This window comes from Cherax quadricarinatus, chromosome 88 (genome assembly GCF_038502225.1).
Source record: "Cherax quadricarinatus isolate ZL_2023a chromosome 88, ASM3850222v1, whole genome shotgun sequence".
NCBI classification, from domain to species: domain Eukaryota; kingdom Metazoa; phylum Arthropoda; class Malacostraca; order Decapoda; family Parastacidae; genus Cherax; species Cherax quadricarinatus.
Window position 1 is genome coordinate 105,450 of NC_091379.1, and position 27,955 is coordinate 133,404.

A 27,955-nucleotide genomic window follows, 5' to 3' on the forward strand; every position below is an offset into this window, starting at 1 on the left:
GGTCGCTGACCCTCCGGGTTAAAAATCCCAACAAAATCTTATTGTATCTTAAATCTGGCTCGCTTGATGGTATTTTCTTTATTAGTTTCACGTGATCTGCGAAAAGAGATACCTCTAATTCAGTTTCTTCCGTCATGTCAACCGTAGATCGTTTGGTAGCAAACTCAACTCACACGCTGAGGTTCAAGGTTCGATCCCCAGTACGGGTGAAAACATCGGGAGCGTGTTTCCTTAAGACACCTGCTGTCCATGTTCACCTAGCAGTAAACAGGTACCTGGGTGTTAGCCGACTGGTGTGGGTCGCATCCTGGGGACAAAAATTAACCTAATTTACCAGAAATGCTCTGCATAACTGGGGACTTTCTATATAGTATGTCACTGATGTCAGCTATGATCTGTGTGAGTTGTATCATGTATGTGTAGAAATAAAGATAATTATTACTAAACAATACTGACCCCACTGCCGACCCTTGTGGAACCCCACGTGTCACACTTGCCCACACCGACATCAACAATGTCAACAACTACAACAACACATTTACGTAAAATGAATAAGACAAATGCAAGACTTCAATATCTTCCGAAATAAAGAATACCATCATGTTGCACATGTATCTTATATACTAACTTATCGGCATCTTATACCATTATTGAAGTAATACCTCTAAGTAACCTACATATGTCTCCTGACGGAGGTGTTGTTGGTGGTAGTCATGGTGGTGGTGTTTAAGATGGCGGCGAAGAGGAGCTGGATGCTACTTTGTTATTTTTGTCTGTGTTATTGGTCAAGTTGGTGCCCTCCTTCGTGGCTCGTGGTGAGGTGATGGTGGTGGCGGAGGGCCTTCCCTTGGCTGACCCCTGACGCACGTAGTCGTGGGGAAAGCGTGGACGACTCCCGTTAGTGGTGGGTACTCCGGGACGACCCTCGCTGGCAGCGGGAACTTCGGAACGATTCTCGTTGGTAGTGGAGACTGCAGGATGACCTTCATTGGTGACTTTCGGGCGACTCACGTTCTGGGCGGGGACACCAGGACGATCCCCGTTGGTTGCAGGGACTCCAGGACGACCCCCATTGGTGGCAGGGACTTCAGGACGACCCCCGTTGGTGGCAGTGACTCCAGATCGACCCCCATTGGTAGTGGGAATTCCAGGCCGATCCTCGTTACTGGTTGGGGCTCCAAGACGACCCCCATTGGTGGCAGATACTCCAGGACGACCCCCGTTGGTAGTGGGAACCCCAGAACGACCCCCATTAGTAACGGGTACGCCAGAACGACCCTCGTTGGTGGTGGGGACCCCAGAACGACCCACATTGACGGCGAGGACTCCAGGACGACCATCGTTAGTGGTGGGGACTCCGGGACGATCTGCAGTGGAGACAGCAAGACGACCCGCTGTGGTAGTAAGGACCCGGTGACGACTCATAGCGGTGGGGGTCCCCAGACGACTGGCAGTGGTTGCAGTGGGCACTCCAGGACGACTCGAGGTGGTGGTGGTGACCTTGGGACGACCTGCAGTGGTGGTGGTGGGGAGGGTCCCGGCCGAGTCCTTACTGGAGGTGCTACTTCGGAAGGAGGAGCTGCCCCGGAGGTTGACATCTCTACGGCGGGAGGGACTGGAGGTGGTGGTGAGGTCGTGGGGGCTCTCTGGCGTGGTGGTGGCGTTGGCTAGGTTACTATGGGAGGTACAGCTGCTCCCGTGGGTGACGCAGGAGGCGTGGCTGAAGGAGTGAGTCTGTAGTACTTTGCTGGGTTTTGGGTCATGCCGCTGTGCTGAGCTGTACTCTGATGTCTTGGTCTCCTGGTGCTGTGCCACGCTATCTTGAGCTGTGCTATAGGCTGACGAATCGCAGTCTGTGTGCTGTGTCATGCTGTAGTCACCTGACACGCTGTTGTGACGTTGTGGTAAACCATATGGCAAAGAGTCGGTACTACGTTGCTGCATCATGTTATAGCCTGACGGTGCGCTATCCTGCCTCTGGTGGTGATGGTGGTGGTGCTGCTGCTGTTGTTGTTGGTGGTGGAGGCGAGAGAAGGACACGGGCCCCACATTATCATATCTCTGGGTGTCCCGCCATAGGGGTCCGTGGAAGCTACTGCGGCGGGGGTGGTCAGTGATGTGATGGGTGGGGCAGGCGCTGACGATGTGTCGGTCGTCATCGTCGTCAGTGGTGTGCTGGTGGCAACAGTCGTTCCCCTGACACCTGGAGAGAGAGGCACACTGGTGTCCCGAGCTCTGCAGAGTGTTGAGGACAGGGGTTCGGGAGGGACGGGAGCGCTGTAGGGTGGCGAACTGAGACGGGGATGTCCGCCTGCTCCGAGGACCCAGCGTAGCGTACCCCATTGGCGCTCCTGCAAAAACATTTATTTCTTCACTCATTTTAAGGGGAAGGGGGCGAAGCCCTAAGACAGTAGGGGTCATATAGCTCCTTGGGAAATATGAGATAATAAGCCACGGTTCTAAGCCATGGCGAGTGAGTCGTAAAACTCCAGGCCAGTGCGTAAGACACTCGTCTCACTCGCCATGGGTTCAAATCCCACCCGTTCCGTGTTATTACGATTTCGTGAGTCGTGAGGGAGACAATAATATTCGAGCTAAGAAAAGGGAGGAGAGCTCCAATTCTTTGAATTCAGAGCCAGCTCTGAATCAACTGGCAGATGAGCGGGCGCTTTGGTGCTTCAGGCAGGAGGTGCCAGATCATAAGGCCTTTCATGCGCACTGAGTTTTTATACAGGCTGAACTGCACACGGGGATCTCCAAGAGGCTTTTGTGTCTAGATTGTCTCTTAAATCATGATTTTCCTTGAAGAGGATGCGCCACGGTAATAATTATCTGCTTAAGAATTACAATTGAAGTTACTCTCCTCGTCCCAAGGCGCTGTATGACTTTCACGGTTTTAGCGCTTCACCATAAATTTAATATAATATGAAAATAGCTTCGTTCCAAAAAATGTAATCCAAATGGATTACATTTTGTTTACCTCTAGAGCCGTTTCCCGTCAAGACAGAGTGACCCAAAGAAGGATACACAACAATATATATTACAGAGCAACACCATACGACAATTGAAGATGAATATTAACATACCAGAAGAGGAGGACTGAGTACAGTGAGCATCGTAGTACTCAGTACTGAGTGTGTACAAGCTGGAGGGGCTGAGGCTGGAGTACGTGGGTCTACTCTGTTGCTGCTTCTCACTCTGCTGTTGGCTCTGGTAGTAAGAGCTACCCTGACAAAGCGGTTGTGGGCGTGAGGGTGGGTGGTATGGGCAGCCAGGGGGCGGCAGTGGGCGGACGTAACCCTGGGAGAAGGTGCGGGAGTGGGTGCTGTGGTAGGAAGCTAGGGATACCTGGTCATCTGCTGGTTGAGATCCCGAGTCTCTCCTCTGCAGCTGCTGCTGAGGGAGTGTGGGAGAGTGGGTGTCGTAGGTACTTGAGGTTAGTGAGCACACCTCAGGGTTAGTGGGAGGGTGAAGGTGACCGTTTAAGGGAGTGGTGGCAGGAGATGGGGCACTAATTCTCGTCTGCTGTGTCGGTACTCCGCCGTTCTGCCTTCCACATCCACTGCCGCCACTTGGTTGTACGTTCGACGTGGCGGTTTTCACCGTTCCGCCGCCGTTCTGGGGTGAGGGGCTGTTCTTCCTGACGAGTGCTCCGTTCTGAAGGAGGGCGAGACTGGGACGACCCCTGTCTGTGCTTGACACCCCTGAGCCTCGCCTCTCACACTCGTCCACCAGCGTCTGTGCCTCCTGCTGTACCCACAAGAAGTTATTATTATTAGTGTCTTCAATCATCCTAGCCGCGTACATGCACTCACATCAAAATGTTTGATTTGAGGATCTGTGTTGTAGCATGATTGAATTTCCATTAACATCGATTAATTCCTTTACTTCTTTAAACATTAGGACATTAAAAAAATAATTATTTTACCCTTTATATCCTTCTCTCTTTCTCTCTCCCCTTTTCTCATTCAAGTGTTAGGAAACAGGTATCTTGTACCTAATGACATTAATCTCTCTCCATCTCTTTCTCGCCTCGGAATATTTTTGTCTATATATCAATCTTCACCTCAGGTAAACAATATAAAAGTCAATATTGCGACTGAGTAAACATGAACAAAATTTAAAGTTTTTATGGCCGTCATGAAGAGTGACGACAAAAAAGTTTATGTAGTAAAACAAATATATAAAATACTGATAAAGAGGCTACACAGTATTTACGAAAGAAAATAATTTTTAATTTGAGACGTCCTCTTTCAATGACTCTTGATTCAAGGAACTGGAGCTACGCTCCTCTTCCTTGGATCACCTTGGAAGAGAGGAATAAAAGAGACATCAGGAGTGATGGTCAACTTACCTTGTAGGTTGTGAGGGTGTTGGAGAGAGTGCTGGAGTTGGCAGTGTTGGCGGTGGCGAGGGAGAACAGGATATCATGATGGAGACCAGGTGTGGCGGAGCCCACGGTGCTACACAGGGTGTCTGAGGCGCCTGCCTTGCGGGACATCCCACCTGCACACACAGTAATAATAATAATAATAATAATTATAATAATCTTTATTTCTACAAGTGCATGATACAAATTATACAGACCATAGCTGACACCAATGACATACTATAAAGCCCCTGGTTATGCAGAGCATTTCCAGCAACTTAAGTTAATTTTGTCCCCAGAATGCGACCCACACCAGTCGACTAACACCCAGGTGCCTCCTTACTGCTAAGTGAATAGGAATAGCAGGTGTAAAGTGACGAACACTTAAGTACCTATTTTGCTGCTAGCTAAACAGGGATGGCAGGTGTCTTAAGGAAATACGCCCAATATTTTCACCCGTACCGGGGATCGAACCACGGACCTCAATGTGTGAGTTCAGTGCGCTAATAGCTCGGCTATGGGACACATCTATTAGGAAAATGATAGGATGAATAATGAGAACCTTCTAAACTAGAGATGCCAAGGCAATGATGATCCTCTTCAAATCGCTTGTTCTCTCTAGGCTGGAATACTGCTGTACACTGACTGCCCCTTCCAAAGCAGGCAAAATTGCAGACCTTTAGAATATACACAGAACTTTCACGGCACGTATACGTACAATAAACCACCTAAATTACTGAGAATGGATAAAGTCCCCTGACCTGTACTCCTTGGAACGCAGGCGAGAAAGATACATGATAATATACACTGAAAAATCTTAGACTAGTCCCAAAATCTGAACACGAAAATCACTCCTTACGAAAGCAGAAGCCTCGGCAGGCGGTGTAAAATACCCCAATGAAAAGCAGGGGCGCCATGAGTACGCTAAGAGACAACACAATAAGTGTCAGGGGCCCAAAACTGTTCAACTGCCTCCCAACATACATCAAGGGATTACCAATAGACCCCTGGCTGTCTAATGAGGGAGCTGGTCGGTACCTGACCAGCCGGGCTGTGGCTCGTACATCGGTTTACGTGCGGCCAGCATTAACAACCTGGTTGATCAGGCTCTGATCCACAGCGAAGCCTGGTCATAGACCGGGCCGCAGAGGCGTTGACCCCTGGAACACCCTCCCAGGTATTTATCACAGCCTCATCAAAAGATCCTCTCAGTCTTCTCAGTTTTCCATTTCTTTACCAAAGTGTGTGAACATTTAGTGAAGATATTCACAGCGTGTGGGAGCGTGCCCACACGTACCCCACAGCGTGTGGGAGCGTGCCCACACGTACCCCACAGCGTGTGGGAGCGTGCCCACACGTACACCACAGCGTGTGGGAGCGTGCCCACACGTACACCACAGCGTGTGGGAGCGTGCCCACACGTACACCACAGCGTGTGGGAGCGTGCCCACACGTACACCACAGCGTGTGGGAGCGTGCCCACACGTACACCACAGCGTGTGGGAGCGTGCCCACACGTACACCACAGCGTGTGGGCGTGCCCACACGTACGTGTGGGAGCGTGCCCACACGTACGCGTGTGGGAGCGTGCCCACACGTACACACAGCGTGTGGGCGTGCCCACACGTACGTGTGGGAGCGTGCCCACACGTACACCACAGCGTGTGGGAGCGTGCCCACACGTACACCACAGCGTGTGGGAGCGTGCCCACACGTACACCACAGCGTGTGGGAGCGTGCCCACACGTACACCACAGCGTGTGGGAGCGTGCCCACACGTACACCACAGCGTGTGGGAGCGTGCCCACACGTACACCACAGCGTGTGGGAGCGTGCCCACACGTACACCACAGCGTGTGGGAGCGTGCCCACACGTACACCACAGCGTGTGGGAGCGTGCCCACACGTACACCACAGCGTGTGGGAGCGTGCCCACACGTACACCACAGCGTGTGGGAGCGTGCCCACACGTACACCACAGCGTGTGGGAGCGTGCCCACACGTACACCACAGCGTGTGGGAGCGTGCCCACACGTACACCACAGCGTGTGGGAGCGTGCCCACACGTACACCACAGCGTGTGGGAGCGTGCCCAGACGTGTGGGAGCGTGCCCACACGTACACCACAGCGTGTGGGAGCGTGCCCACACGTACACCACAGCGTGTGGGAGCGTGCCCACACGTACACCACAGCGTGTGGGAGCGTGCCCACACGTACACCACAGCGTGTGGGAGCGTGCCCACACGTACACCACAGCGTGTGGGAGCGTGCCCACACGTACACCACAGCGTGTGGGAGCGTGCCCACACGTACACCACAGCGTGTGGGAGCGTGCCCACACGTACACCACAGCGTGTGGGAGCGTGCCCACACGTACACCACAGCGTGTGGGAGCGTGCCCACACGTACACCACAGCGTGTGGGAGCGTGCCCAGACGTACACCACAGCGTGTGGGAGCGTGCCCACACGTACACCACAGCGTGTGGGAGCGTGCCCAGACGTACACCACAGCGTGTGGGAGCGTGCCCAGACGTACACCACAGCGTGTGGGAGGGTGCCCACACGTACACCACAGCGTGTGGGAGGGTGCCCACACGTGTGGGAGGGTGCCCACACGTGTGGGAGGGTGCCCACACGTGTGGGAGCGTGCCCACACGTACACCACAGCCTCATAAACAAAAAACAACTTCTCAATCTCATAATCTGTTCCATTTCTTTATGTGTGAACTTTTATCAGAGTTCCTGAATGGCCAAGACTTGACCAGATTCTCACCTGAGGATCGTCTGGCGATGGAGCGTCGTCGGACGAAGCAAGCAATGATGGCAATGTTGAGGACCAGGAGAGCAGCTCCCGTCAGCGTCATGATCAACAGAATGAGACGAGGAACACGCCACCTGCTACTGCTACTGTTGCTGCCTGACACACCTATCCCCAAGTAGACAAAGAAAAAAAAAATTAAACAGCGCCACACTCTTGGTCCTTCAAGGACCCCAAGGGAAATAAGAAATAAGTCACCTTGACTTCTTTTGGGGTTATCCTGGGTAATTTACATATGTTACTATGCAAAATAATCACTGTGAAAAAATAGTGAAATTCCAATCGATTTCGTGACTTCTCACATTATCAAGGACCTTGATAATGTGATAAATCAAGAAAGCGCTTGGAATTTCATTATTTTTTTCACATTGGTTTTTCTGCATATTGTGATATCACTTGTTTACTGTGATTTTACTGCATATGTTAGTATGTATGATAACTTATGTAACTATTTATGTGCATCTACACCTGAATAAACTTACTAAAGTTGTTTTCTCGTCATTCACTGCATTAATAAGGGCTTTTAAATTATTGCATATTTATGTATAATAATTTATAATAAAAATATTTATTATTAATTGTTGATGTTATTATTAATAGTATGAAGGTGGGAGGGTAGACTGACCTAGGAGGGTAACTAGTAGAGGAGGCGAGAGGTAGTCAGAGTTGCCCTGGTCGTTCCTGGCCATGATACTGAAGAAGTACTCTCCTGCTGGCCTAAGGCCACCCAGAGTGGTGCCTGCTGTGTGTCCGCCAGAGACCTCCACGAACTGTCTCACGAAATCGTCATAACACGATTGTAAACAAACCACTGAACTGGTGAGGTTTGAACCCAAGGTGAGTGCGTCGGAAATCTCCAGAATTATACGACTCATTCGCCACGGATTCAAGCCTCATCCGTTCAGTGGTTTATCTCATCAATATGCATTAAAATTGTTAAAAAAAGACACTTATTAACAGAAGTGTAAATCAATATTTCTGATGAATTAAATACATGTACAACACTTGGGTATCTTTATTGTGGGAACATTGCCACAATAACATGTATCTAATTTATCTTAATATTAACGAAAATGTTTCAAATTAAAATGGTTACTCATAAAAAACATCACAGGCGTATGTGTAATAACGCGAAATAAATAACTCGCCAAATTATAATAACACTATTGTAAACATTACACAAATAACCGGCGCACAGGATGGAGATAAAAAGTATAAAATACCCGAGAACTTCCGTGAACTTCAAGTCACAGACAGTTCTACCTGGGTAGATCTGTTTGTGACTTGATGCAGCTCTCAGCTGTTCTGGACGACTGATGTTACTAGTAAACAACCCACGGAACGGTCAGTGGTCGAATCTTAACAGTTTCGTGGCTCAAAATGTACAGTGATGAAGATTAAAAGGTCACGAATTATGTGGCTGGAATAAATCACGAATAACCCGCACTTAAATTATTATTACAGTATTGCCATTATTATTATTAAATTATTATTATTATTATTATTATTATTAGTATTACAATTATTACATTATTACTTTTATTATTATTATATTCACGGAGAAGGGCTAAACCCATAAGGGTCATAGGGGGCCAGGAGGATGGCTAAAAGTCCCCCGACCCTCCAATCCTATCTTCTGGACTTCTCCGATTTTCTCGCTCAGTTATCACACACACACACACACACACACACACACACACACACACTTCCCAAGAGCTGGATACTTGTAATATACAATACAGTAATATTTCTACACCTGGGTGTTTGTTTTAAGGTGAAGAATATAAGGGTGAGACAATACCTGATACTGGAGGGTACCAGCCGGGCGGTACCTGAGAGTGTAGCCACGGGGTTGTCCACCCTGGAAGTTAGGAGTCCAAGCCAGTGACACCGAGTACTGGGTGATGTTGGTCACCTGACCAGGTGGTGGAGGGGGAAGCAAGATGGGGGAAGGGTGGGGCATGGTGGAGATAGATGAAGGGAAGTTGAAGGATTGATGAAGGGAAAATAGTGGAGGGAATGGATGGACAGGGAAGTTGAGAAAACCAGGAAATAGGAGAGACAGAGAGACAGAATGAGAGGAAGAGAGAGAGAGAGAGAGAGAGAGTAAAGCAAATTATTATTTAACACCCAGTGTTTATAATCATGTATCTCACTATAAACATTATGTCATATATAAACATGTCAACAAATATATTTAATATATATAATCGTTAAAATATTTGCTGAATTATGAAAAACAGAAAAATTACTTAGAATTATTATTACTTATAATTGGTACACTAAATTTACCCAAATTTACACTAAATTTACCCAATTTACATTAAATTTACCCAATTTACATTAAATTTACCCAATTTACATTAAATTTACCCAATTTACACTAATTTACCCCCCAAATTTACATTAAATTTACGCTCTACTCTCCTGGTGCTTAGGTACTTACGGTGAGGTTGAAAGGCGTGTGTGGGCGTGTGGGCGGATTGAGAGCGAGATGGGCTGAGTCGGAACCCAAAGGGTTGTGGGCAGTGCACTTATACTGGGCGTAGTCTTCCTCCTGCACCGCCCGTACCTCCAACACCCCCGCCCACACCACCAGCCCGTCCACCAGCTGACACAACATACAAGTATTATTATTATTAGTATTATTAATTATTATCATTGCCATTATTCCCAATTATTATTGCTAATTATTAATTAGTCATTTTTATCACTGTTAATTATTATTATTATTAGTAGTAGTAGTTGTAATATTATTATTATTACTATTGTTAATTATTATTATTATTGTTACTGTTGTTAATTATTATTGTTAATTACTATTATTGTAATTATTATTTTTTTAATTATTATTATTACCCACCTGAGGGTCGTGGATGACATATTTCTCTGTGTTATGAAGACTGAGGTCGTCCTGGGTCGTCCAGACGAAGGTGGGGGCGGGGGCGGCCCTCACACGACACACCAGACGACCCTCCCCGCCCACCGCTGCCCATGCACCACCAACACCACCACCCTCCTGCGTCACCACTGGCGCCTCTAAGTCGACAAACCAAGTATTAGTGGCTCTGGGGTCACTTGTAACACAAAACAGCATTAAAAATAAGCTGACATTGAGTGTAAAGTTGATCACCTTAATGGACTGGGTCTAGGACTTTCACAGTGCAACCAGAGCGTCGTCAGGAGCTATGTATTGAGGCTGAGAGGCAGTGTGAATGTGATCGTGCGTGTATTCACCTATATGTGGTTGCAGAGGTCGATTCATAGCTCCTGGCCCCGACTCTTCGCTGGTCGCTACTTGGTCCTCTCTCTCTCCCTGCTCCATGAGCTTTATCATACCTCTTGTTAAAGCTATGTGTGGATCCTGCTTCCACTACATCACTCTACAGATTGTTCCACTTCCTGACAACACTATGACTGAAGAAATACTTCATAACATTCCTAAGACTCTTCTGACCTTTCAACTTCCGGTTGCTGGTGTGTTCCCATCTCTGGAACATCCTGTCCCTATCCACCTTGTCAATTCCTCTCAGTATTTTATATGTCGTTACCATGTCCCCTCCATCCCTCCTGCCGTAGTGTCGGCAGGTCGCTTTTTCTTAACCTCTCCTCGTAGGACATTTCCCCTTAGCTCCGGGACTAGTCTTGTTGCAAACCTTTGCACTTTCTCTAAATGTGTGTATGTGTGTGTGTACTTACGTGTGACGATAACTTTAGTAGCGACAGAAGGCGCGGAGGACACCACATTAGAGGCGTGGCAGAGGTACACGCCCGTGTCCGCCCACGTTGCCTCCTCCAGCACCAGGCGAGCCAACCCCACGCCCGTGCTCAACATCTGATTGGAGCTGAAAATAATGGAAAGCCAACCCATCAATATAACCCATGGAAAGCCAACCCTCCCATCAATATAACCCATGGAAAGCCAACCCTCCCATCAATATAACCCACACGGCTTTACTCCCCACCAGTATAACTCACGGCAACCATTCACGACAGATAAAAGGACTCACCTATTGTGGGCGTCCCTGGTCCAAGTGAGTGTGGGAGGTGGGTTGGCGTGGGCGGTGCACTCTATGGTAGCTGCACCGCCCTCACCCACGGTCACACGCTCTGCTGCCTCCACTTGTTCAGCGCCATCTATGTAACAGTCAGTTCATCTTTTTAGTGCACATTAATACCCTTCAATACTTTTTACCAATAATAATAATAATTTAAAAATTACAATAATAATAATTTAAAAATTACAATAATAATAATTTAAAAATTACAATAATAATAATTTAAAAATTACAAAAATAATAATTTAAAAATTACAATAATAATAATTTAAAAATTACAATAATAATAATTTAAATATTACAATAATAATAATAATTTAAAAATTACAATAATAATAATAATTTAAAAATTACAATAATAATTTTAAAATTACAATAATAATTTTAATATTACAATAATAATTTAAAAACTACAATAATCCTGGGATAACTACAATAATCCTGGAATAACTACAATAATTCTGGGATAACCACAATAATCCTGGGATAACTACAATATCCCTGGGATAACTACAATAATCCTGAGATAATTACAATAATCCTGGGATAACAATAATAATCCTGGGATAACTTCAATAATCCTGGGATAGCTACAATAATACTGTAATAACTACAATAACCCTGGGATAACTACAATAATCCTGTGATAACTACAAAAATCCTGGGATAACTACAATAATCCTGGGATAACTACAATAATCCTGGGATTACAATAATCCTGGGATAACTACAATAATCCTGAGATAACTACAATAATCCGGGGATAACTACAATAACCCTGGGATAACTACAATAATCCTGTGATAACTACAATAATCCTGGGATAACTAAAATAATCCTGAGATAATTACAATAACCCTGGGATAACTACAATAATCCTGTGATAACTACAATAATCCTGGGATAACTACAATAATCCTGGGATAACTATAATAATCCTGGGATAACTACAATAATCCTGGGATAACTACAATAATCCTGTGATAACTACAATAATCCTGGGATAACTACAATAATCCTGTGATAACTACAATAATCCTGGGATAACTACAATAATCCTGGGATAACTACAATAATCCTGGGATAACTACAATAATCCTGGGATAACTACAATAATCCTGGGATAACTACAATAATCCTGGGATAACTACAATAACCCTGGGATAACTACAATAATCCTGGGATAACTACAATAATTCTGGGATAACTACAAAAATCCTGGGGTAACTACAATAATCCTGGGATAACTACAATAACCCTGGGATAACTACAATAATTCTGGGATAACTACAATAATCCTGGGATAACTACAATAATCCTGGGATAACTACAATAACTCTGGGATAACTACAATAACCCTGGGATAACTACAATAATCCTGGGATAACTACAATAATTCTGGGATAACTACAATAATCCTGGGGTAACTACAATAATCCTGGGATAAATATATCTTTTCTTGGTCTCATCCAAGATAATTCATATATATTTTATAGGTAGCAACGGCCTCTTGATCTAAAGAATTGGAGCCACTCTCCTCCTCCGTGGATCAAACCTCCCGTTCCTCAGGCGCTATGTGACCCCTGCGGGTTTAGAGTTTCTCAGTTAATGTGATATTAATCTCTCTCCCAATTTTCCTCCCTCTCTCTTTTCTCTCCCTCTCCCCCTCCCTTTCTCTTTCTTTCCCTCCCTTTCTCTTTCCTTCCCCTTTTTTCTCTCCCTCTCTTTCCCCTCTCTCCTTCTCTATCTCTCACTTCTTCCCTCCCTCCATGGTCACCCTGGTCTCCCTCCCTGGTAACCCTGGATACTCACACTGTATATTAAGGAAGAAGGAAGCGTTGATAGCGCCCCTGGGGTTGTAGGCGCTGACGGAGTAGTTACCCGAAGCCGACCTGCTGACACTACCCAACCTCAGCTCTCCTCCCGTAGCCTCCAGCGTCTCCTCTTCTCTCCTCCACCAGTACCTGCACCACACTAGTACATGTACTCACACCTACACTAGTACCTGGAAGACACTACTGCATGTACTGATACCTGCAGTACCTCCACCAGTACCTGAAAGACACTGCTGCATGTAATGATACCTACAATAGTACCTGGAAGACACTACTGTATGTACGGACACCTACAGTACTTCCATTAGTACCCGAAAGACTACTGCATGTACTGACACACTCCCTTCACCAGTACGTTAGATTGTGGTTAGTGGGTTTAAGTTTAAGAAAGACTTGCCTAGTATAGGCCAGTAGGCCTACTGCAGGGCTCCAATACAACTGCAGCAGCAGTTGCCCTTAAAACTGTGATTATTTACGAATTTCTGCTAAAACAAGAGAAATATAAAAAAATATTATTCAAATCGCTCTGAATCGTCGAAATATAGAATAAAATTACATTTTAGCATATTTTTCTTATTTTTTTCTTTCTTATGTTGTTAATGTGTTTAATATATACCTGATGGGGCCGGGGTTGGCGGTAGCTGAGGCGGTGATCACCAGCTGTGTCCCCTCGTGAACGTCCAGCTGCTCAGCTGGTCGCACCACCCACAGTGGCGAGTCTGTCAACATGTATAATACAACTGTATAATACAACACTGGTGAGTCTGTCAACATGTATAATACAACTTGTATAATACAACACTGGTGAGTCTTTAATAGTAATACTGATGGAGGGTAGTACCAGAGGCTACTTACAGGACAGTACTAGTACTACTGAGGGAGGACAGTACTAGTACTGCTGAGGGAGGACAGTACTAGTACTGCTGAGGGAGGACAGTACTAGTACTACTGAGGGAGGACAGTACTAGTACTGCTGAGGGAGGACAGTACTAGTACTACTGAGGGAGGACAGTACTAGTACTGCTGAGGGAGGACAGTACTAGTACTGCTGAGGGAGGACAGTACTAGTACTACTGAGGGAGGACAGTACTAGTACTGCTGAGGGAGGACAGTACTAGTACTACTGAGGGAGGACAGTACTAGTACTGCTGAGGGAGGACAGTACTAGTACTGCTGAGGGAGGACAGTACTAGTACTACTGAGGGAGGACAGTACTAGTACTGCTGAGGGAGGACAGTACTAGTACTACTGAGGGAGGACAGTACTAGTACTGCTGAGGGAGGACAGTACTAGTACTGCTGAGGGAGGACAGTACTAGTACTGCTGAGGGAGGACAGTACTAGTACTGCTGAGGGAGGACAGTACTAGTACTACTGAGGGAGGACAGTACTAGTACTGCTGAGGGAGGACAGTACTAGTACTACTGAGGGAGGACAGTACTAGTACTGCTGAGGGAGGACAGTACTAGTACTGCTGAGGGAGGACAGTACTAGTACTGCTGAGGGAGGACAGTACTAGTACTGCTGAGGGAGGACAGTACTAGTACTGCTGAGGGAGGACAGTACTAGTACTGCTGAGGGAGGACAGTACTAGTACTGCTGAGGGAGGACAGTACTAGTACTGCTGAGGGAGGACAGTACTAGTACTGCTGAGGGAGGACTGTACTAGTACTGCTGAGAGAGGACAGTACTACTGAGGGAGGACAGTACTAGTACTACTGAGGGAGGACAGTACTACTGAGGGAGGACAGTACTACTGAGGGAGGACAGTACTACTGAGGGAGGACAGTACTACTGAGGGAGGACAGTACTACTGAGGGAGGACAGTACTAGTACTACTGAGGGAGGACAGTACTAGTACTGCTGAGGGAGGACAGTACTAGTACTACTGAGGGAGGGCAGTACTAGTACTGCTGAGGGAGGACAGTACTAGTACTACTGAGGGAGGGCAGTACTAGTACTGCTGAGGGAGGGCAGTACTAGTACTGCTGAGGGAGGACTGTACTAGTACTGCTGAGGGAGGACTGTACTAGTACTGCTGAGAGAGGACAGTACTAGTACTACTGAGGGAGGACAGTACTAGTACTACTGAGGGAGGACAGTACTACTGAGGGAGGACAGTACTAGTACTGCTGAGGGAGGACAGTACTACTGAGGGAGGACAGTACTAGTACTGCTGAGGGAGGACAGTACTAGTACTGCTGAGGGAGGACTGTACTAGTACTGCTGAGGGAGGACTGTACTAGTACTGCTGAGAGAGGACAGTACTAGTACTGCTGAGGGAGGACTGTACTAGTACTGCTGAGGGAGGACTGTACTAGTACTGCTGAGAGAGGACAGTACTAGTACTACTGAGGGAGGACAGTACTACTGAGGGAGGACAGTACTAGTACTGCTGAGGGAGGACAGTACTACTGAGGGAGGACAGTACTAGTACTACTGAGGGAGGACAGTACTACTGAGGGAGGACAGTACTAGTACTACTGAGGGAGGACAGTACTACTGAGGGAGGACAGTACTGCTGAGGGAGGACAGTACTAGTACTACTGAGGGAGGACAGTACTAGTACTGCTGAGGGAGGACAGTACTAGTACTACTGAGGGAGGGCAGTACTAGTACTGCTGAGGGAGGACAGTACTAGTACTGCTGAGGGAGGACAGTACTAGTACTACTGAGGGAGGACAGTACTAGTACTGCTGAGGGAGGACAGTACTAGTACTACTGAGGGAGGACAGTACTAGTACTGCTGAGGGAGGACAGTACTAGTACTACTGAGGGAGGGCAGTACTAGTACTGCTGAGGGAGGGCAGTACTAGTACTGCTGAGGGAGGGCAGTACTAGTACTGCTGAGGGAGGACAGTACTAGTACTACTGAGGGAGGACAGTACTAGTACTGCTGAGGGAGGGCAGTACTAGTACTACTGAGGGAGGACAGTACTAGTACTACTGAGGGAGGACAGTACTAGTACTACTGAGGGAGGACAGTACTAGTACTACTGAGGGAGGACAGTACTACTGAGGGAGGACAGTACTAGTACTGCTGAGGGAGGACAGTACTAGTACTACTGAGGGAGGACAGTACTAGTACTACTGAGGGAGGACAGTACTAGTACTGCTGAGGGAGGACAGTACTAGTACTACTGAGGGAGGACAGTACTAGTACTGCTGAGGGAGGACAGTACTAGTACTACTGAGGGAGGACAGTACTAGTACTGCTGAGGGAGGACAGTACTAGTACTACTGAGGGAGGACAGTACTAGTACTGCTGAGGGAGGACAGTACTAGTACTGCTGAGGGAGGACAGTACTAGTACTGCTGAGGGAGGACAGTACTAGTACTGCTGAGGGAGGACAGTACTAGTACTACTGAGGGAGGACAGTACTAGTACTGCTGAGGGAGGACAGTACTAGTACTACTGAGGGAGGACAGTACTAGTACTGCTGAGGGAGGACAGTACTAGTACTGCTGAGGGAGGACAGTACTAGTACTATTGAGGGAGGACAGTACTAGTACTACTGAGGGAGGACAGTACTACTGAGGGAGGACAGTATTACTGAGGGAGGACAGTACTAGTACTGCTGAGGGAGGACAGTACTAGTACTGCTGAGGGAGGACAGTATTACTGAGGGAGGACAGTACTAGTACTGCTGAGGGAGGACAGTACTAGTACTGCTGAGGGAGGACAGTACTAGTACTACTGAGGGAGGACAGTACTACTGAGGGAGGACAGTATTACTGAGGGAGGACAGTACTAGTACTACTGAGGGAGGACAGTACTACTGAGGGAGGACAGTACTAGTACTGCTGAGGGAGGACAGTACTAGTACTACTGAGGGAGGACAGTATTACTGAGGGAGGACAGTACTAGTACTGCTGAGGGAGGACAGTACTAGTACTACTGAGGGAGGACAGTATTACTGAGGGAGGACAGTACTAGTACTGCTGAGGGAGGACAGTACTAGTACTGCTGAGGGAGGACAGTATTACTGAGGGAGGACAGTACTAGTACTGCTGAGGGAGGACAGTACTAGTACTGCTGAGGGAGGACAGTACTACTGAGGGAGGACAGTACTAGTACTGCTGAGGGAGGACAGTACTAGTACTACTGAGGGAGGGCAGTACTAGTACTGCTGAGGGAGGACAGTACTAGTACTGCTGAGGGAGGACAGTACTAGTACTACTGAGGGAGGGCAGTACTAGTACTGCTGAGGGAGGACAGTACTAGTACTACTGAGGGAGGGCAGTACTAGTACTGCTGAGGGAGGACAGTACTAGTACTGCTGAGGGAGGACAGTACTAGTACTACTGAGGGAGGACAGTACTACTGAGGGAGGACAGTACTACTGAGGGAGGACAGTACTACTGAGGGAGGACAGTACTACTGAGGGAGGACAGTACTACTGAGGGAGGACAGTACTAGTACTACTGAGGGAGGACAGTACTACTGAGGGAGGACAGTACTACTGAGGGAGGACAGTACTAGTACTGCTGAGGGAGGACAGTACTAGTACTACTGAGGGAGGACAGTACTACTGAGGGAGGACAGTACTACTGAGGGAGGACAGTACTAGTACTGCTGAGGGAGGACAGTACTAGTACTACTGAGGGAGGACAGTACTAGTACTACTGAGGGAGGGCAGTACTAGTACTGCTGAGGGAGGACAGTACTAGTACTACTGAGGGAGGGCAGTACTAGTACTGCTGAGGGAGGACAGTACTAGTACTACTGAGGGAGGGCAGTACTAGTACTGCTGAGGGAGGACAGTACTAGTACTGCTGAGGGAGGACAGTACTAGTACTACTGAGGGAGGACAGTACTAGTACTGCTGAGGGAGGACAGTGCTAGTACTACTGAGGGAGGACAGTACTAGTACTGCTGAGGGAGGACAGTACTAGTACTGCTGAGGGAGGGCAGTACTAGTACTGCTGAGGGAGGACAGTACTAGTACTACTGAGGGAGGGCAGTACTAGTACTGCTGAGGGAGGACAGTACTAGTACTGCTGAGGGAGGACAGTACTAGTACTGCTGAGGGAGGACAGTACTAGTACTACTGAGGGAGGACAGTACTAGTACTGCTGAGGGAGGACAGTACTAGTACTACTGAGGGAGGACAGTACTAGTACTGCTGAGGGAGGACTGTACTAGTACTACTGAGGGAGGACAGTACTAGTACTACTGAGGGAGGACAGTACTAGTACTGCTGAGGGAGGACAGTACTAGTACTACTGAGGGAGGGCAGTACTAGTACTGCTGAGGGAGGACAGTACTAGTACTGCTGAGGGAGGACAGTACTAGTACTACTGAGGGAGGACAGTACTAGTACTACTGAGGGAGGACAGTACTAGTACTGCTGAGGGAGGACAGTACTAGTACTACTGAGGGAGGACAGTACTAGTACTGCTGAGGGAGGACAGTACTAGTACTGCTGAGGGAGGACAGTACTAGTACTACTGAGGGAGGACAGTACTAGTACTGCTGAGGGAGGACAGTACTAGTACTGCTGAGGGAGGACTGTACTAGTACTACTGAGGGAGGACAGTACTAGTACTGCTGAGGGAGGACAGTACTAGTACTACTGAGGGAGGGCAGTACTAGTACTACTGAGGGAGGACAGTACTAGTACTACTGAGGGAGGACAGTACTAGTACTACTGAGGGAGGACAGTACTAGTACTGCTGAGGGAGGACTGTACTAGTACTACTGAGGGAGGGCAGTACTAGTACTGCTGAGGGAGGACAGTACTAGTACTGCTGAGGGAGGACAGTACTAGTACTACTGAGGGAGGACAGTACTAGTACTGCTGAGGGAGGACAGTACTAGTACTACTGAGGGAGGACAGTACTAGTACTGCTGAGGGAGGACAGTACTAGTACTGCTGAGGGAGGACAGTACTAGTACTACTGAGGGAGGACAGTACTAGTACTGCTGAGGGAGGACAGTACTAGTACTACTGAGGGAGGACAGTACTAGTACTGCTGAGGGAGGACAGTACTAGTACTACTGAGGGAGGACAGTACTAGTACTGCTGAGGGAGGACAGTACTAGTACTACTGAGGGAGGACAGTACTAGTACTGCTGAGGGAGGACAGTACTAGTACTACTGAGGGAGGACAGTACTAGTACTGCTGAGGGAGGACAGTACTAGTACTACTGAGGGAGGACAGTACTAGTACTGCTGAGGGAGGACAGTACTAGTACTGCTGAGGGAGGACAGTACTACTGAGGGAGGACAGTACTACTGAGGGAGGACAGTATTACTGAGGGAGGAGAGTAGCAGAGGTTACTTACGGAGAACATTAAGAACAAGGTTAGTGTTCACAGCAACACCCAGACCATTGCTCGCCTCACAGGTGAAACTTCTGCCGTTGTCCTCAGCTGCAGTTGACAGGTGTAGCTCTGACCTGTGGGAAGGACAAGTTAGTGAAGGTTCTCACTGACCCGTGATAGCACTAGCTTCAACGTGGGTGTGACTCACCTGGTATCAGTACCACCATACATGCCCGGGGTGGTGGTAGCACCAGCTGCCCCCGGGTATAACTCACCTAGTGTCAGTACCACCATACATGCCCGGGGTGGTGGTAGCACCAGCTGCCCCCGGGTATAACTCACCTGGTGTCAGTACCACCACGTATGCCCGGGGTGATGGTAGCACCAGCTCCCCCCGGGTATAACTCACCTAGTGTCAGTACCACCATACATGCCTGGGGTGGTGGTAGCATCAGCTCCCCCCCCGGGTATAACTCACCTGGTGTCAGTACCACCACGTATGCCCGGGGTGATGGTAGCACCAGCTCCCCCCGGGTATAACTCACCTGGTGTCAGTACCACCACGTATGCCCGGGGTGATGGTAGCACCAGCTCCCCCCGGGTATAACTCACCTGGTGTCAGTACCACCACGTATGCCCGGGGTGATGGTAGCACCAGCTCCCCCCGGGTATAACTCACCTGGTGTCAGTACCACCACGTATGCCCGGGGTGATGGTAGCACCAGCTCCCCCCGGGTATAACTCACCTGGTGTCAGTACCACCACGTATGCCCGGGGTGATGGTAGCACCAGCTCCCCCCGGGTATAACTCACCTGGTGTCAGTACCACCATACATGCCTGGGGTGGTGGTAGCACCAGCTCCCCCCGGGTATAACTCACCTAGTGTCAGTACCACCATACATGCCTGGGGTGGTGGTAGCACCAGCTCCCCCCGGGTATAACTCACCTGGTATCAGTACCACCATACATGCCCGGGGTGGTGGTAGCACCAGCTGCCCCCGGGTATAACTCACCTGGTGTCAGTACCACCACGTATGCCCGGGGTGATGGTAGCACCAGCTCCCCCCGGGTATAACTCACCTGGTGTCAGTACCACCACGTATGCCCGGGGTGGTGGTAGCACCAGCTCCCCCCGGGTATAACTCACCTGGTGTCAGTACCACCACGTATGCCCGGGGTGATGGTAGCACCAGCTCCCCCCGGGTATAACTCACCTGGTGTCAGTACCACCACGTATGCCCGGGGTGATGGTAGCACCAGCTCCCCCCGGGTATAACTCACCTGGTGTCAGTACCACCACGTATGCCCGGGGTGATGGTAGCACCAGCTCCCCCCGGGTATAACTCACCTAGTGTCAGTACCACCATACATGCCCGGGGTGGTGGTAGCACCAGCTCCCCCCGGGTATAACTCACCTGGTGTCAGTACCACCACGTATGCCCGGGGTGGTGGTAGCACCAGCTCCCCCCGGGTATAACTCACCTAGTGTCAGTACCACCACGTATGCCCGGGGTGATGGTAGCACCAGCTCCCCCCGGGTATAACTCACCTAGTGTCAGTACCACCATACATGCCTGGGGTGGTGGTAGCACCAGCTCCCCCCGGGTATAACTCACCTAGTGTCAGTACCACCACGTATGCCCGGGGTGGTGGTAGCACCAGCTCCCCCCGGGTATAACTCACCTAGTGTCAGTACCACCACGTATGCCCGGGGTGATGGGAGCACCAGCTCCCCCCGGGTATAACTCACCTAGTGTCAGTACCACCATACATGCCTGGGGTGGTGGTAGCACCAGCTCCCCCCGGGTATAACTCACCTAGTGTCAGTACCACCACGTATGCCCGGGGTGGTGGTAGCACCAGCTCCCCCCCCGGGTATAACTCACCTGGTGTCAGTACCACCACGTATGCCCGGGGTGGTGGTAGCACCAGCTCCCCCCGGGTATAACTCACCTAGTGTCAGTACCACCATACATGCCTGGGGTGGTGGTAGCACCAGCTCCCCCCCCGGGTATAACTCACCTGGTGTCAGTACCACCACGTATGCCCGGGGTGATGGTAGCACCAGCTCCCCCTGGGTATAACTCACCTAGTGTCAGTACCACCACGTATGCCCGGGGTGGTGGTAGCACCCTCTCCCCCCGGGTATAACTCACCTAGTGTCAGTACCACCATACATGCCTGGGGTGGTGGTAGCACCAGCTCCCCCCGGGTATAACTCACCTGGTGTCAGTACCACCACGTATGCCCGGGGTGGTGGTAGCACCAGCTCCCCCCGGGTATAACTCACCTGGTGTCAGTACCACCACGTATGCCCGGGGTGGTGGTAGCACCAGCTCCCCCCGGGTATAACTCACCTCGTGTCAGTACCACCATACATGCCTGGGGTGGTGGTAGCACCAGCTCCCCCCCCGGGTATAACTCACCTGGTGTCAGTACCACCACGTATGCCCGGGGTGGTGGTAGCACCAGCTGCCCCCGGGTATAACTCACCTGGTGTCAGTACCACCACGTATGCCCGGGGTGGTGGTAGCACCAGCTGCCCCCGGGTATAACTCACCTGGTGTCAGTACCACCATACATGCCTGGGGTGGTGGTAGCACCAGCTGCCCCCGGGTATAACTCACCTGGTGTCAGTACCACCATGTATGCCCGGGGTGGTGGTAGCACCAGCTGCCCCCGGGTATAACTCACCTGGTGTCAGTACCACCATACATGCCTGGGGTGGTGGTAGCACCAGCTCCCCCCGGGTATAACTCACCTAGTGTCAGTACCACCACGTATGCCCGGGGTGGTGGTAGCACCAGCTGCCCCCGGGTATAACTCACCTGGTGTCAGTACCACCACGTATGCCCGGGGTGCTGGTAGCACCCGCTCCCCCCGGGTATAACTCACCTGGGGTCAGTACCACCAGCGATGCCCGGGGTGATGGTAGCACCAGCTGCCCCCGGGTATAACTCACCTGGTGTCAGTACCACCACGTATGCCCGGGGTGGTGGTAGCACCAGCTGCCCCCGGGTATAACTCACCTGGTGTCAGTACCACCACGTATGCCCGGGGTGATGGTAGCACCAGCTCCCCCCGGGTATAACTCACCTGGTGTCAGTACCACCATACATGCCTGGGGTGGTGGTAGCACCAGCTGCCCCCGGGTATAACTCACCTGGTGTCAGTACCACCACGTATGCCCGGGGTGGTGGTAGCACCAGCTCCCCCCGGGTATAACTCACCTAGTGTCAGTACCACCATACATGCCTGGGGTGGTGGTAGCACCAGCTCCCCCCGGGTATAACTCACCTGGTGTCAGTACCACCACGTATGCCCGGGGTGATGGTAGCACCAGCTCCCCCCGGGTATAACTCACCTGGTGTCAGTACCACCACGTATGCCCGGGGTGGTGGTAGCACCAGCTCCCCCCGGGTATAACTCACCTAGTGTCAGTACCACCACGTATGCCCGGGGTGATGGTAGCACCAGCTCCCCCCGGGTATAACTCACCTGGTGTCAGTACCACCACGTATGCCCGGGGTGATGGTAGCACCAGCTCCCCCCGGGTATAACTCACCTAGTGTCAGTACCACCACGTATGCCCGGGGTGATGGTAGCACCAGCTGCCCCCGGGTATAACTCACCTAGTGTCAGTACCACCACGTATGCCCGGGGTGATGGTAGCACCAGCTCCCCCCGGGTATAACTCACCTAGTGTCAGTACCACCATACATGCCTGGGGTGGTGGTAGCACCAGCTCCCCCCGGGTATAACTCACCTGGTGTCAGTACCACCACGTATGCCCGGGGTGATGGTAGCACCAGCTCCCCCCGGGTATAACTCACCTAGTGTCAGTACCACCACGTATGCCCGGGGTGATGGTAGCACCAGCTCCCCCCGGGTATAACTCACCTGGTGTCAGTACCACCACGTATGCCCGGGGTGATGGTAGCACCAGCTCCCCCCGGGTATAACTCACCTGGTGTCAGTACCACCACGTATGCCCGGGGTGATGGTAGCACCAGCTGCCCCCGGGTATAACTCACCTAGTGTCAGTACCACCACGTATGCCCGGGGTGATGGTAGCACCAGCTCCCCCCGGGTATAACTCACCTGGTGTCAGTACCACCACGTATGCCCGGGGTGATGGTAGCACCAGCTCCCCCCGGGTATAACTCACCTGGTGTCAGTACCACCATACATGCCTGGGGTGGTGGTAGCACCAGCTCCCCCCGGGTATAACTCACCTGGTGTCAGTACCACCACGTATGCCCGGGGTGATGGTAGCACCAGCTCCCCCCGGGTATAACTCACCTGGTGTCAGTACCACCACGTATGCCCAGGGTGGTGGTAGCACCAGCTCCCCCCGGGTATAACTCACCTAGTGTCAGTACCACCATACATGCCTGGGGTGGTGGTAGCACCAGCTCCCCCCGGGTATAACTCACCTGGTGTCAGTACCACCACGTATGCCTGGGGTGGTGGTAGCACCAGCTCCCCCCGGGTATAACTCACCTGGTGTCAGTACCACCACGTATGCCCGGGGTGATGGTAGCACCAGCTCCCCCCGGGTATAACTCACCTGGTGTCAGTACCACCACGTATGCCCGGGGTGATGGTAGCACCAGCTCCCCCCGGGTATAACTCACCTAGTGTCAGTACCACCATACATGCCTGGGGTGGTGGTAGCACCAGCTCCCCCCGGGTATAACTCACCTGGTGTCAGTACCACCACGTATGCCTGGGGTGGTGGTAGCACCAGCTCCCCCCGGGTATAACTCACCTGGTGTCAGTACCACCACGTATGCCCGGGGTGATGGTAGCACCAGCTCCCCCCGGGTATAACTCACCTGGTGTCAGTACCACCACGTATGCCCGGGGTGATGGTAGCACCAGCTCCCCCCGGGTATAACTCACCTAGTGTCAGTACCACCACGTATGCCCGGGGTGATGGTAGCACCAGCTCCCCCCGGGTATAACTCACCTAGTGTCAGTACCACCATACATGCCTGGGGTGGTGGTAGCACCAGCTCCCCCCGGGTATAACTCACCTAGTGTCAGTACCACCACGTATGCCCGGGGTGATGGTAGCACCAGCTCCCCCCGGGTATAACTCACCTAGTGTCAGTACCACCATACATGCCTGGGGTGGTGGTAGCACCAGCTCCCCCCGGGTATAACTCACCTAGTGTCAGTACCACCACGTATGCCCGGGGTGGTGGTAGCACCAGCTCCCCCCGGGTATAACTCACCTGGTGTCAGTACCACCACGTATGCCCGGGGTGGTGGTAGCACCAGCTGCCCCCGGGTATAACTCACCTGGTGTCAGTACCACCACGTATGCCCGGGGTGATGGTAGCACCAGCTCCCCCCGGGTATAACTCACCTAGTGTCAGTACCACCACGTATGCCCGGGGTGATGGTAGCACCAGCTCCCCCCGGGTATAACTCACCTAGTGTCAGTACCACCATACATGCCTGGGGTGGTGGTAGCACCAGCTCCCCCCGGGTATAACTCACCTAGTGTCAGTACCACCATACATGCCTGGGGTGGTGGTAGCACCAGCTCCCCCCGGGTATAACTCACCTGGTGTCAGTACCACCATACATGCCTGGGGTGGTGGTAGCACCAGCTCCCCCCGGGTATAACTCACCTGGTGTCAGTACCACCATACATGCCTGGGGTGGTGGTAGCACCAGCTCCCCCCGGGTATAACTCACCTGGTGTCAGTACCACCACGTATGCCCGGGGTGGTGGTAGCACCAGCTCCCCCCGGGTATAACTCACCTGGTGTCAGTACCACCATACATGCCTGGGGTGGTGGTAGCACCAGCTCCCCCCGGGTATAACTCACCTGGTGTCAGTACCACCACGTATGCCCGGGGTGATGGTAGCACCAGCTCCCCCCGGGTATAACTCACCTGGTGTCAGTACCACCACGTATGCCCGGGGTGATGGTAGCACCAGCTCCCCCCGGGTATAACTCACCTGGTGTCAGTACCACCACGTATGCCCGGGGTGATGGTAGCACCAGCTCCCCCCGGGTATAACTCACCTGGTATCAGTACCACCATACATGCCCGGGGTGGTGGTAGCACCAGCTCCCCCCGGGTATAACTCACCTAGTGTCAGTACCACCACGTATGCCCGGGGTGATGGTAGCACCAGCTCCCCCCGGGTATAACTCACCTGGTGTCAGTACCACCATACATGCCTGGGGTGGTGGTAGCACCAGCTCCCCCCGGGTATAACTCACCTGGTGTCAGTACCACCACGTATGCCCGGGGTGATGGTAGCACCAGCTCCCCCCGGGTATAACTCACCTAGTGTCAGTACCACCATACATGCCTGGGGTGGTGGTAGCACCAGCTCCCCCCGGGTATAACTCACCTGGTGTCAGTACCACCATACATGCCTGGGGTGGTGGTAGCACCAGCTCCCCCCGGGTATAACTCACCTGGTGTCAGTACCACCATACATGCCTGGGGTGGTGGTAGCACCAGCTCCCCCCGGGTATAACTCACCTAGTGTCAGTACCACCACGTATGCCCGGGGTGATGGTAGCACCAGCTCCCCCCGGGTATAACTCACCTGGTGTCAGTACCACCATACATGCCTGGGGTGGTGGTAGCACCAGCTCCCCCCGGGTATAACTCACCTGGTGTCAGTACCACCACGTATGCCCGGGGTGATGGTAGCACCAGCTCCCCCCGGGTATAACTCACCTAGTGTCAGTACCACCACGTATGCCCGGGGTGGTGGTAGCACCAGCTCCCCCCGGGTATAACTCACCTGGTGTCAGTACCACCACGTATGCCCGGGGTGGTGGTAGCACCAGCTCCCCCCGGGTATAACTCACCTGGTGTCAGTACCACCACGTATGCCCGGGGTGATGGTAGCACCAGCTCCCCCCGGGTATAACGCACCGCCTGTCCGGACCACCACGTATGCCCGGGGTGATGGTAGCACCAGCTCCCCCCGGGTATAACTCACCTGGTGTCAGTACCACCACGTATGCCCGGGGTGGTGGTAGCACCAGCTCCCCCCGGGTATAACTCACCTAGTGTCAGTACCACCATACATGCCTGGGGTGGTGGTAGCACCAGCTCCCCCCGGGTATAACTCACCTGGTGTCAGTACCACCACGTATGCCCGGGGTGGTGGTAGCACCAGCTCCCCCCGGGTATAACTCACCTAGTGTCAGTACCACCATACATGCCTGGGGTGGTGGTAGCACCAGCTCCCCCCGGGTATAACTCACCTGGTGTCAGTACCACCACGTATGCCCGGGGTGGTGGTAGCACCAGCTCCCCCCGGGTATAACTCACCTAGTGTCAGTACCACCATACATGCCCGGGGTGGTGGTAGCACCAGCTCCCCCCGGGTATAACTCACCTGGTGTCAGTACCACCACGTATGCCCGGGGTGATGGTAGCACCAGCTCCCCCCGGGTATAACTCACCTGGTGTCAGTACCACCACGTATGCCCGGGGTGGTGGTAGCACCAGCTCCCCCCGGGTATAACTCACCTAGTGTCAGTACCACCATACATGCCTGGGGTGATGGTAGCACCAGCTCCCCCCGGGTATAACTCACCTAGTGTCAGTACCACCATACATGCCCGGGGTGATGGTAGCACCAGCTCCCCCCGGGTATAACTCACCTAGTGTCAGTACCACCATGCATGCCCGGGGTGATGGTAGCACCAGCTCCCCCCGGGTATAACTCACCTAGTGTCAGTACCACCACGTATGCCCGGGGTGGTGGTAGCACCAGCTCCCCCCGGGTATAACTCACCTGGTGTCAGTACCACCATACATGCCCGGGGTGATGGTAGCACCAGCTCCCCCCGGGTATAACTCACCTGGTGTCAGTACCACCACGTATGCCCGGGGTGGTGGTAGCACCAGCTCCCCCCGGGTATAACTCACCTGGTGTCAGTACCACCATACATGCCCGGGGTGGTGGTGGTGATAGCACCGTCTATGGTAGCTTGCTGGGAGGTCCAGGTGAGGCTGGAAGGGGGGATGCTGGAGGAAGCGTCGCATCGTAGCGTCACAACCTCTCCGGCCTCCACCGTACTGGGTTTGACGCTACCTCGTACCTCCCACGGTGCAACTATCACGATACGCCACAGGTACCACGGTACATCATACGGACCACGCCACGGTACACCACAGGGGCAGAAATATGATTTACCATTTATTAATTTTATGAAGAAAATGTAATCAGATTAATCAGATAAACTCTCGCGTAGAGAGAGAGAGAGAGAGAGAGAGAGAGAGAGAGAGAGAGAGAGAGAGAGAGAGAGAGAGAGAGAGAGAGAGAGAGAGACAGACAGACAGACAGAGGGAGGGGAAATGAGCGTTCGTATTGTATGTGTGTGTGTGCGTGTACCAGCACATATATGTATACATATATACATGCCTACATACATGTGTGCATGACTGTGTATACATATGTGTATGACTGGTTATGTACGCACGTATGTGTACGACTGTGGGTATTCACTTACTTATGTGTATGACTGGCTGTGTACGCATGTACATATGTGTATGACAGGTTGTGTACGCATGTATGACTGTGTGTGTAAGTATACATGTATATACGTGTATG

General features: G+C 51.2%; 1 protein-coding gene across 1 annotated transcript in view; it reads right to left on the reverse strand.

Annotated features, from left to right (window-relative positions):
• Positions 1 to 582: 582 nt before the first annotated feature.
• LOC128698649 (nephrin) overlaps positions 583 to 27,955 on the reverse strand; it is a 59,309-nt gene continuing 31,936 nt past the window's right edge. The window contains exons 11-24 of the mRNA XM_070103793.1: positions 27,271 to 27,457; positions 19,371 to 19,483; positions 13,699 to 13,801; positions 13,060 to 13,211; positions 11,200 to 11,326; positions 10,889 to 11,034; positions 10,053 to 10,228; positions 9,636 to 9,800; positions 8,991 to 9,104; positions 7,815 to 7,959; positions 7,145 to 7,297; positions 4,355 to 4,506; positions 3,087 to 3,750; positions 583 to 2,351 (exon numbers count right to left, since the gene is read on the reverse strand). Coding sequence (XP_069959894.1) covers positions 727 to 2,351; positions 3,087 to 3,750; positions 4,355 to 4,506; positions 7,145 to 7,297; positions 7,815 to 7,959; positions 8,991 to 9,104; positions 9,636 to 9,800; positions 10,053 to 10,228; positions 10,889 to 11,034; positions 11,200 to 11,326; positions 13,060 to 13,211; positions 13,699 to 13,801; positions 19,371 to 19,483; positions 27,271 to 27,457 — 4,022 coding nt within the window. The 3' untranslated portion in view covers positions 583 to 726. The remainder of the gene's footprint in view (positions 2,352 to 3,086; positions 3,751 to 4,354; positions 4,507 to 7,144; positions 7,298 to 7,814; positions 7,960 to 8,990; positions 9,105 to 9,635; positions 9,801 to 10,052; positions 10,229 to 10,888; positions 11,035 to 11,199; positions 11,327 to 13,059; positions 13,212 to 13,698; positions 13,802 to 19,370; positions 19,484 to 27,270; positions 27,458 to 27,955) is intronic.